Genomic DNA, 12,559 nt, shown 5'->3' with positions numbered 1-12,559 from the left:
GAAATACCTTCAAGTTCTAGGTAATATCTGTATATAACTGTCAGTTGAAATTAAATTACACAACAAACAGAACATATAAATACTCCAATCATAGAAATATATTATCCACAATTTATCTACAAATCATCTACAAATTATTACCAAGACTACAATTTAACTACATTTAACCTATATTTTACCTACAATCTGGAAACACTTTACATTAAAGTTACTTTTTTTTAATATCAGTTGTATTGTAGATAATAAATATTAAAATTTAATTACACTATATCAAAGCAAATTTAGATGTCTGACACAATACATAAAAGCATATTAAACACACATAAACAAATTGTAGTCTACTTCATAATGATCTTTAAAAACTTAAACAATTACACAAAAAATCTGCTAACTTTAACTCACTAACAGTTAGTTTGAATAACTATTCTAACTACATGATATTCATTTCTTCTTGGGCGCATTCTTGCAAGATCTTTTGTTATGCCCTTCACCTCCACAATTTCCACATGACACCTTGTACTTCTTTGACTTTATTTCATCATATGTTTTATATCTTTCCTTTTGAGGTCTCCCTGGCTGCCTTTTATCTCCCGTCGGTGGATTTACTACCTCATCCAAAATATGTTGTGGCACACTCCATTTGTTTTCATCTGGAAGAGGATTTACTGGTATTTCATACGTACGCAGAAGGCTCTCCCTTGTGTAATACGGAGAGCAATAGTTTTCATATGTTTCATTCATGTGCCTTAATGCTCCCAAAGCATGCCCACATGGAAGTTCTTCAAGTTGGAATTGGCCACAGCTTCATTTCTTGTTTTTTAGACACACAATGTACCGCTTCACGTCATCTAACACAGTATGTATATGTTTGAAGCCCTCACCTACAATTGCAGAACAAACAGAAAAAATATTATCTCAATCATAAAAATAGATTATATACAACTTATCTACAAATATTCTACATCTTATCTACAACCTACAATTATCTACAATTTATCTACAATCTGGAAACACTGCATATTAAGTAATTTATTTTTTCTGCACCAAATAAACAGATCTTACCCTAAGCTTCTGAGATAATGTTCTGTTGTTCTCTAATTCTTTGTTGAATTTGGACCCAAGAAATGTGAAAGTACCCTTCGCCTTCAATAACTTCTCGTTGGTCCAACGTTCTAGCAGTGTTCGCATATACTCTAAAAGGTCAAATATCGGCAGCTCTCTTGCATCTTTTGTTACAACGTTCAACAACTCTGCAATATTTGATGCCATTGTCCACGTTCTATTCACTGTTGCATGTACTCTTGACCATCTATGATAGCCAATATCATATAGGTAAGATTTCACACGCGGGTCTACCTCTTCAATCTTCGACATACTTTCATTAAATTCATCCAGAGTGTATGACCGTACTGTAGCAAAGTACAATTCATGTAATTGTAGATGACCCTTCTTGAATTTTGACCTTATATTTGTCCAAATATGCCACATGTAAGAGTAGTGTGACATGCCCGGATAGACAATTGATGTTGCCTTCAGTATACTCTCATTCTTATCTGAAACAACACACATTGAAGGTCTTTCACCATATGCCTGCTTGAATTGCTCAAAGAACCACTTCCAAGATGCGTCGTTTTCAGAATCAACCACAGCATATGCCAAGGACAATATTGTACCTACATTATTAATTCATATAATATTAATTGGCAGCTTTGAAAATGTATATAAAAATATAAATACATAACAACTACAATATATCTTCATAATATAGACAATTTATCTACATTTCATGTAATAGCTACAAAATAACTACAAAATTACTACAATGTATCTACATTTTATAGACTGCCTACAAAATAATTACAAAAGTTTTATACTTTTTACCTGCTTCATCCATGGTGCTTGCTGTCAGCATAATCCCCTTGTAGGCTGACTTTAAGAATGTCTCATCAATCACTACTACTGGCCTACAATGTTGCCAACCACTTATTGATGTACAAAGAGCAACAAATGCGTATAAGAAGCATTCATCTGCTGTCTTCTTCAATTTAACAACAGAACCAGGATAAGTCTCATTAAGAATATAAAAATATTTGGGTAATTTGTTGTAGGAGTCAGTCGGATTCCCTCTCAAAAACTGTAAAGCCTTTTCCTTTGCTCTCCATGCTTGCATGTAGCTTAGGTTCACTCCGTGTTCGGATAACATGTCAGTTTGTATGTCCTTTGGTATGTAAACAGTCTTAGGATCACAATACTTTGGAATGACCATGCTACCAACTGCAACTGCAGTACGTTTGTGCTGTATGAATGTTTCGTCCATTAAGGAGCATGTGTGTTGTCGGTTGAAACTACTTATCTTAAACATTGCGGAATCATTAATTAACGTTGTCTTGAAGTGCCATTTACAGTTTTCACCAACGCATACAAGCCAGTAGCTACAAAAAATACAATATTTAATACAGATTATAAATGTAGATGCAACAAAAGGACTGTTTTAACATAAAGTAACATAAACTACAATTTAACTACAATGTAACTACAATTTATTTACAATGTTTAAAAAACACATATCTTGAGTAAAACACTGCTTTTAATGATCTTTTCTCCACAAATATCTTCATACCTTCTATGACTAGATCTTTTAACTCTGAACTGGAACTTGTGCATCACAGAAAAGTACTTCATTGCAGCAGCTACAGTTTGTTTGTCCTGATACACTTGTCCTTCTTCAATAGCAGTTTGCGTAGATTCTGTTATTATTTCACTTTGATATTCCTCTATAGCTGGATAGGATGGCATATCAAGTAACTTTAGGGATCCAGATGAACCTGCATCAAAATAAAGATAAATAGTGTCATTATAATTTTGTAGATAATTTGTAGATATAGTGAAAATTTTGTAGGCATCCATTTTAGGATGTCAGACATTGTAGTTAAATTGTACTATAACTGTTGCAATTTGTAGAAATTTGTGAAAACAATACTGCTTCATACATAATTAAACTGATTTGTATTTTATTTGACTAGATTTTGTTCTAAACATAGATTGTAGTTTTATTTGAAGACAACATTTTGAAATCAACAATTTCTAATCATAGATTGTAGTTTATTTTGTCGTATAAATGTAGTAACTTTGTAGATAATTTTGAAAACAACACTGCTTTATTCTTTCATTAAACTGATTTGTAGTTTAATTGTAGGTAAATGTTGTAATTTTGTAGATAATACCGTAAAACCATAATTCTATGCAATTTCGAACTATACAAACCTGCACTTGTGTTATCGTTGGTGATTGCCAATTTCATATTGAAATCTCGTACACTTATACATAACAGATATGATCCTAAGTTTTTATTCTCTTTTTTGGTCTCCATATACACACGAACCCCCATATCATTCCTAATCTCCATTGGGGGACAATTGTCGTTCACCATGTATTTGATTTCTACAATTTTTTCTGAAGTATCAATCGATAGTTGTTCTGCAATTGTAGAAATCAAAATACTGTAGCTTGCATTCTCATCTACCACAATGGCATCAACTTCAAAATCTCTAAATCTGTCATAGTTATCCCAATTCCCATTCAATTGTAGCATGATTGTGATTTTGGACATGATTGCGTGTTGTTGCTGATGTATTATTCTAGATTTTTTCGTTTTTTTGGATTTCTAGATTGAGAGAAAAAAACATGAAGAACAGATATATGATCGCCAATTTGATTTCTGGAAACGACGAAGAACAGAATATAGCAATGTTGAGTTGTTGAATCTCGAAGATTTGAATGCTACAATTTAAATTCAGTTTGTTGAAGCTGTTCGTATTTTTTTTTTTAAAAAAAATTGAAATTGTAATTTAAGAGTAAAATTACACAGATGTGAAATCTCCTTTCCGTTTCAAAACTTGAATTTAATGTAGAATCAATCAATCTCAAGATTCTTTCTTGATTTTTCGCGCGTTATTAAGGGAAGATTCTGCCCTATTAATTCCTAATAAACGAATGGTACAGAAATTGTAGGAAAAATGTGGATCAGGCGGGTAATTTAGATACTATGCACATATTTGGTAATAAAGTTTCATATATGGTATAGGAAGGAAAAAATCCCAAGAAATAATGTAGTATTTTCATGTCCACTAAAATTTGAACCTGAATCGACCCTCAAAACATTAGCTTTCTGCAATCAGGGTATCATAAATGAAAAAAGCAAACGCACTGAACTCAGCCAGTGACAACTGAAAACTCAGTCAAAAAGTTAGCTAGAGTCAGCATCAAGATTGCCAGAAGTTATTGCATTTGGAACCAAACTATTAAGTGCCTCCACCCACCTCATCCCCTTCCTCAACAAAGCAAAAAATTAACTGCAATTACCAATCATTAACTACCAATATGCCTTTCGAGATGAACCTCATTTCTACTCCCCTCCACGAGAAACGAAGGGCCCAAAAAAAAAAAAGGACACCTTGCATAATGCAGAAGATCTCTATGTTCTTTGGGAACAAAGACCTAAATGCACCTCATACCCTGAACCTGAAACAAGAAAACAATCTAGGCTTGCCACTGAAGGAATAAGGGCACAATTAAAGCTGCAATGACACCTTCCTTTATCTCCCTGATGTATTTCTATGCAGATACAAAACCATGAACATAATCTAGAAAGCATGAAAAGATCCTCATAACAAGCACATAGTGCACCACATGCCAAAAAATTTCAATACTTTAAATATAATGTACTTACAGCAAGAATTGCATCTACAGTTGAAATTATCTGAGAATGCGATTGCACTTGAGTGTATGCAAGCCCAGGTTAGAAAATAAGTGGATCCTCTGTAAGGATCATGCCATAGATATAATTCTTCTACTATTACATGGTCTATCATTCCAGTACATCAGACGATGCAATTTGAATTCTGAGCTCAGTTAGGTGGATAAAATGGTCATTATCAAGATTCAAGGAGAAAAAGGAAAAGAGGTTATTGCAGTCGAAGCTAAGAAATGCCTACAGCCACCAGTATTTCCATAAAACGAAGACCTAATACCAACTAGAGCTGAGACAACTCGAAGTTTTACCAAGTCCCAACAGTAATCACGCCAAAGCAAAATACTAGATATTACTCATCAAAAGGAAAAGAAAAGAGATCATTCGATGTCAAACTAAAAGTGTGATTGGGAAATGTCAAAAGAAATTGACTCGTCGAATGACACGATACTTCTCCTTTGAAGGTAGATTGACATTATGAACACGGTCTTGGATGGCATTCCGCCAAATCTAATGTCATTAAATCCCAATCCATGAGAAGTAGAACAATTGAATAAACTCAAGAATGATTTCTTTGTGGGAAGGAAGGAACAAAAAGATAAGATGGACTACAGTGAAAAATAAAATAAAAAGAGAAGGTAGCATGGGGAACGAAACAATGAAAAGAAGAAAATTCATCTTATGCCAAAGTGATCGATTAGAAAATGGTTGGTGTAATCCTTCACAAGGAATCATAAAGAGTGGGAAATTGACAATAAGACTGAACTTCAAAAAAGATCAAAATGGATTAAGATATCAAGTGGTGCCAGATTCAATAAAATGGAGGTAACTAAAGTATGGAGCATAAGCCTTGGCGGGCAAAGTCGCCCAATACATGTGTTGGCTGGAGGTAGCAGGTACCCGGTGGAATAGTCGAGGTGTGTGCAAGTTGGTCTGGACACCACTATCATTCCAGGAAAAAAAAGATGGAAAGTACTCCGTAGAATCTGGCCATAAATTGTTAGACACATAACACATCCAATACAGTGGCCTGGGAGAATAATCTGAAAAATGGATGCCACTCAACCACACCACCCCTCCCATGAGGCCTATTCAACATACAATCCCCAGAAACAAGCATGGTTATTTGCATAGGTGTTACATGTAGCAAAAAGTAGTGAAGAGATGAATCATCTACTTCACCCTGACAGGTGAAGAAGAAGAATTGTTCTGTTTGTATGGCTTATGATAGGTGATACCAAGGACAGTCAAGGAACTGCTTTGGAGCTGGCAAGAAGACGAATGGGAAGGAAGACAGTAGACGTAAAGTTTTTTTTTTTTTAAATTAAGGAAGACAGTGAACTTAAAGTATACAATTCCAGCTTGCGTTTTTTGAATAATCTGGCCCGTGAAAAAGCAGAGGTAATTTGATGCAAATCAGATGGACCACAAACTTTTTGATACAGAAAAAAAAACCACCCACGAGTCAACAATGGCTTTTTCCCTGGATGTATATGATTTAAACTCACACTATGTCCTCAGGGGTCTTTGGATGTTTAAATGGTAAGGGTACCTGAGTTTTTCCTGCGTGCACTTCTAAAGCCTCATTGGTATTTTCAGTTGGAATAAAGATTCTTTCTGACTTATCAAAAGGGGGAAACACTGCTGATATGGGGTGAAGAACATAAAGCATCACAATAAATGTTTGCAACTTAAAGGGCACCGGAAATATAATAATGATAAAGCTGAGTCGTAGAAGAAAGTGATAACCACAAATATTAACTGACGCACTATATCAGTGAAAACTCGAAATAATGGCAAGTCCTTACTGTGAGATCTCTCTTGGTTGGACGTGAAACCAGAAAGTTCTGAAATTTCAAACTACAACGCATATTTAGGAAAGCGCATAGTGAAGTCAGAGTGCACCTGGAGCTTCAGTTAATATGAGAAGTTCAGAGCAACAAGATAAAATCAATAACCTATGGGAAGTTAAAAAGCAATCCCTTAGCCGAACAAGATTATAATGTTTTAAGGAAAATCGACATACCTAACTAGCACAACCAAGGGTGTGACTTACAGTCAACGAAGTGGGATGAAACCTTGGAGACTAAGATTCAAATCCCAGCAGAGAAAAAAAAAATGTTAGCTGATCTCTTCCAATTTGTCTAAACCTTGGTGAGGAGAGTTCCCAACACCTGAGATGGTGGGAAGTAGCAAGTACCCCGAATGGAAGGACACCACAATTATCATCTAAGAAAATGGCAGCATAACAGACATTTGCGAAGCCTAAAATATTTTACTCACTACTAGGAATTACTGATTTGCTATCTATCAAAGCCTACTTTGGTAGGCTTGCAGTTATGTTTGCCTTGTGTGACTTATCACAATAAAACAAAAGCAAAGAACAAAGGAAGGGGCAAAAACTTGGATCAATGTAACTAGACATAACTCAGAGCAGGTAAGATAATAAGATTTGGAATTATGTATCCTCCTATAGTATCTGCTTAGTCGGCAGCCAAATGATTCATTAGGAAAGAGAAAAGAGATAAATAGAAGGAAAAGATAAGCACAATGCAAATTCATCGGCAAATACTGTGAGAGGCCTTTTGATATCCCTGTAGCCTTGTCACATACTCAACAACAACCAACCCAGTGTTATTCCACAAGTGGAGTCTTGAGGAGAGTAGTGTGTACGCATACCTTACTCTACCTTGAGAAGGTAGAGACGCCTAGTCACATACTAATACTGGATAATATAGGCACTATCCACAAGCAGCAACTTCAAACAGGAACGTATACCGAAACACCACTTATTATAGATAAGAAAGTGTGTAAAGATAAGAAAGCGAGTTATAGATATACACACACCCAAAACACTGAAACTGTTTCATTTGGGAGTAAAAGGAAAGCAGCTCCAGACGAATACTATTTTCTGTAATTTCCTTTTAAACAAGAACACAAAATAACATCTCCAGATACAAAGTCACTTTGCGTCGTTTGGGATACAACAAGTCAGCAGTAAATTGCAAACCATAAGCAGGACGAGGAAACTATAATGATTAGCTTACCAAGTATCCTATCCATATGATGAAATTCTATCCATATGATGAAATTACGGTCTGAAGAGCTCGATCATAGACCATTGTATCACCAGATCTCACATATAATACATATACATCTCACAAAGTTATTACAGTAGGTGAACAAGAGTATAGCCAGTCTCATTGAAATTGCTTTTAACACATTCAGGCCAACAAAGAAACAGAACATCTGCAGCCTATACTCTAGACATGCTAGTCCTTAGAAAGGAGGCATACCTGTCTCCAAAGACCTGCACTCTACGTGCCTTTTCTTTTCATATGGTGCAAAACAAGAGGTGTTCCTTCAAATAGATCCAACAAGTAACCCTCTAAGTCCTCTAGAGTATACTTTATGTACTTCCCAGCATTTCTTCCACTCTCTAAATGACCCCCAAACCTCCCCAGAAAAGACCGATAGGCAGGTAGCACTTTTTCAGAAATAGAAATCCTCAGTTCTTCGCGCAGTTGAGCATCTGGCACCTTCCAACCCGTTTGGATTCTATAAATTTCTTCAAAACATAAGTTGAAGTTCTTAAACCTCTCCTTGAGGACTGTCTTTGAGGCATTGCTTGAGCTTCCACCAAGCCCTTCATCCTTCAAACAAGATAGAACCTTGCTCCACGAAGCTCTAAGATAGCCTGTAGCATGTTGTCGAATTTGACCCCTTCGCTTTCTGACCCACTGATCACCTAAAAGTTTTTGAAGCTCCGAATCTTTCACTTTCTGTACTATGTAATGTACATTATTCATCAAAAATATATATTGCATTCCGCTATCTTCATACATTCTCGACTTCCCTTCAAGATTAGCTTCCAAAGACTTGATCAGTAACATCAACCGCCTCGCAAGTGGTGGGACATTCTCAAACTCCAAATTATCACCATTTTCAATCCGGGAACTGTCAGGTTCACATTCACTCTCTACCTTCTCTAAAAGTCCATTCAATGTATCACTATAATCAACCAACAATTTCACATAATTCATAACATAACGAGTCAATGGGTGGATTTCACCTCCTTGTGTTGGTTTCTTTGAAGCCTCCCGCTGAACTGCATTCTCAAACTCCACAAATGTCCCAATAGCTGCTTCTCCTAGGCCATCTAACACCCCTTTCGCCTCACTACATACCATTTCACCAGATTCATCGTTATAAAGCAGGTCAATGTCAGATAAAACATCTGCCAGGGCATCATACATATCCAGAATCCTAAACAACTTCTCAGACGACCTTCGCCCTATCGCCACAGCTTCTCCAAAATTCAAGAGCTGCATCACACAGCCCTTTGCAGTTTCCATAAAGCACACTTCTTTAATCAACTCTGAGCCTACAAAAATCTGTTCACATAAGCTCTTTTCAGCAGATAAAAGGATTCTCACCAGAACTTTTACAGCATAAATCCATTTCTTCATTTTCTCGTCCAGCGACTGCCATTCAATCCTGTGGACCTCCTCAATGCTCAGTTTCTCAATGCCAAGTATTGCTAAACATTCATCAAGCACCTCTCTACGAACACTAGAGTATACTTGGCAACATTCTTTTTCATATCCGGATCGAATCATACGGTTAGCAATCTCTCTCAGATCAATAATAGCATCCGGATATACCAAATCAAGGGAGAATTCATCTCCTCCAAGGCTCTTCCCTTTGACATGATTGTACCTTCCACTGTTAACATCCTCCTGATCCTCGGATAAAGTACCAGTTTCAAAATCAGGGATTTCGACAGCAGATGAAGAGATGGAACAACGGCGAATGAAGGAGGACTCGTGGAGGCGGCCGGCATCGAAAGGAACAGTATTGCCAATGAGAATATGGCGAAACTCATCTTCTAAATGAGCCATGGCATGCTGAAGAGCAGCCTCAGCTCGGTCCATGACGAGATCATTTTCCGGCTGAAGATTCAGATCGTCAGTCATCTGAATAATCTCGTCAACGGCGGCGAGGTAATCGAAGGTGGAATCAGGATCGGCGTTGGGAGGGGAGTTCCAATGAAGGATAAGTTGCTCTGCAGCTTCGAATCGAGGATCCACAAAGGAATCATCGCCTCCGGCAGCGGCGGCGGCAGCTTTGGCGGAGTTAGGAGTGGAGGAAGATGATGAAGTCATGAAATTGGAGAGCTTAGAGAGGCGATTATCAAAGGTAGATAAGATCATAAGCATATCATCAGTGTCAACATTTGTGGAAGTGTTGAGACTCTTAACGATCTGTTGAGCTGCAGCAAGAACCCTATCTTGTCCTTCTATAGTCGCCGCCATCAACCCTTCTCTCTATATATTTTCCTTCCTTTCTCTTTCAACCTGGCTCTATATATCTATATATGTGTGGATTGAATTGAATTGATATAAGAATAGAGATTTGGGGGGGTTTGAAATTAGGGTTTGGGAGAAAGGGGGAAAGAAAATGGGTCCTCGATCGAAGTGAGGGGGGAAAGAAGGGAGAAAGAGGACTGGAATTGTTTGGTGGGTTTTGGGAATTGGAATTTTGGAAAATTCAAACGTCGATTGTTGCGTCCATTTCTGCAGCTGCGGGCGTGCGGGTTGTTTCGTTAGACTTGGGTTGGGCTATTGCCTTCGTCCTTCCAACTTCCATCGTGATAAAAGAGAATACGGTATGCGACTTTTTTTTCTTTTTTGTTTAATTTTTTATGAGCTTTTGTACAATAGTAGTACTAATAATTGCGTTATACGTTACGTCAGGAAATGGTACACACTTATGCCCCATGTTTTGTACATGACAGCTTTAGCACTTAGTGGGTGTTTGGGCATAAGAATTGTGAAGTTTCAGAAAAAAGTGAAAAAAAATTAAGTGAAAATGATATTTGAAAATTAGAGTTGTATTTGGATATGCATATAATTTGGAGCTATTTTGAAGTTTTGTGAATGATTTGAAGTGAAAATTTTGAAAAATAACTTTTTAAAGTTTTTTAAATTTTTAAAAAATTTCGGAATTCAACTTCAAGCGGAATTTGAAATTTTCATGGTCAAACACTAATTCTGAAAGAAATGAATATTTTCAGAAAAAATTAAAAAAAAATTGGCCAAACAGGCCCTTAGATTTGTTAATGAGAGATCCGCCGTTACAAATGTTCTTTTTTATTGTTACTCTCTCAGTCTCATTTTACGTGACATTAATTTTTTTTTGTTAATCCAAAAAGAATGATACATTTCTCTATTTCGTAACAATTCAACTTTAAATTTTCCTTTTATTTCACATAAGTTTCTATAAATTATTTTAAACCATAAGTTTCAAAAGTGTTCAGTCATTTTTTAAACTTCATGTTCAATCAAACATATTCATATAAATTGGGACGGGATAATATTTCACCAGATACAAGGTTGATAAATGAAATTTATGTAACAGATATTTGAAGGTATTTTCTTTTATTTAGATTATTGATGATCGTTATTCTTCATTATATTCTATGCAATTAAATAGAATCTATATTTGAGGAGCCAACTACGAAGCTCTTAAGAGGTTTTCTACTAGAGGAAATTTAGTTTAAGCATTCCACTACTAATATTTATACGTAGTCATTCTTTTAACAATGAGTTCTGTTGGTTATCCTACTAGATAATTTAATTTGTCTCTCGTATTGCTTTTAACATCTCTATTTTAAAAGGTAGAATTGAGACTTGTTCAGGACTCGTCCTGGAACGGAGCACTCATAAAATGCTCTTGGGCTTATGTGTGTGCCCTTGGGCTTATGTGTGGAGTTTAGTTTCGTGAGACTTACGTCTCGGCCCTCGGAGCTTACGTCATGGATACGCCAACACCCAGCATAATGGGCTCACCTAATAAATTTTTATGTAATTGTGTGTAACTAACCTTGTAAATCCTCAATTTTTTTAAAGAAATCATTGACTATTCAATTAGCATATTTTTAAGAAATCATTGACTATTCAATTAGCATATGAACCCTCAAGATATGGTTTTAATTATTTCGTATAGTTTAACAATTTTTTAATTCAGCTAAGTGGATCACGATTAGTGTTTGGTTGGCACATGTGAAAATTTATTCTCTAGATAAGGTTCACCTTATCCAACCAATGAGGTAACTAGTATAGAATTGATTATCTCATAATCTACACTTATTTAATGATCCGAATCAGTTTCGTACACCAATGCTGTTGATGAATTTTTTTTGGGAGAATCCGTTTTTAAACCTCAAATTCAAAGAATGAATACATATACAAATAACTTCTGAATTTTTTTCAGATTTGGCCGAGTACATCAATTGATCTTCTGTCCCATCAAATTGAAGTTCGTAAAGTTGCAAGAAGAGTATTGAAGTTATTAATTGCATCTCAATTTCAGGTTAATTGGATTAAGAAAGGTAGATGTGGCTGTTTGAGTGATTCATAAACCCTCGCCGGGATAAACAAGCAAGGCTTTCATCCTCAACTTATGGGAATGCTACTTCGAGAAATGCTGCTTCAGAATAAACTAGATATGTTGCGAGAGAAACTGGATATTTTCCTATGGCCGCTCGGACCCGTTCACTCGTGAGTACTCAAGGGGGGTACTCATATATATATATTCAAACTCAAATTTCAAAAAACACACATTCGAACTCATGAAAAATTGTGTCTTCTGCAGAGGTAGTTTTTGTGCTCTTTATTTATTTATTTAAATAAATAAAAGGGTCTTGATCCTCCTTAATCAGTACTCTAGCACTTGAATAATTACTACATTTTAAATAAACTTTATTTATGAGCAAATAAAGAATACTATGATGAATTAGCATCAAAT

General features: G+C 36.0%; 2 protein-coding genes across 2 annotated transcripts; both read right to left on the bottom strand.

The window, feature by feature from the left end:
- Nucleotides 1–848: 848 nt before the first annotated feature.
- On the bottom strand, nt 849–3,610 carry LOC138888336 (uncharacterized). Its single transcript, XM_070170188.1, has 5 exons — nt 3,265–3,610; nt 2,621–2,825; nt 1,882–2,432; nt 1,063–1,673; nt 849–881 (listed from the first exon to the last, which is right to left on the bottom strand). Exons 1-5 carry the CDS (start codon nt 3,608–3,610, stop codon nt 849–851), a joined length of 1,746 nt encoding a protein of 581 aa, XP_070026289.1.
- A 4,178-nt stretch (nt 3,611–7,788) lies between these two features.
- Nucleotides 7,789–10,417, bottom strand: LOC104236432 (exocyst complex component EXO70B1). Its single transcript, XM_009790350.2, has one exon. It carries the CDS (start codon nt 10,063–10,065, stop codon nt 8,068–8,070), a length of 1,998 nt encoding a protein of 665 aa, XP_009788652.1. The 5' UTR covers nt 10,066–10,417; the 3' UTR covers nt 7,789–8,067.
- Between the last annotated feature and the right edge of the window lie 2,142 nt (nt 10,418–12,559).

Source organism: Nicotiana sylvestris, chromosome 3, assembly GCF_000393655.2.
Source record: "Nicotiana sylvestris chromosome 3, ASM39365v2, whole genome shotgun sequence".
Classification (NCBI taxonomy): Eukaryota; Viridiplantae; Streptophyta; class Magnoliopsida; order Solanales; family Solanaceae; genus Nicotiana; species Nicotiana sylvestris.
Note: the sequence above shows the minus strand (reverse complement) of the source record. Positions and strands in the feature narration are given on the sequence as shown.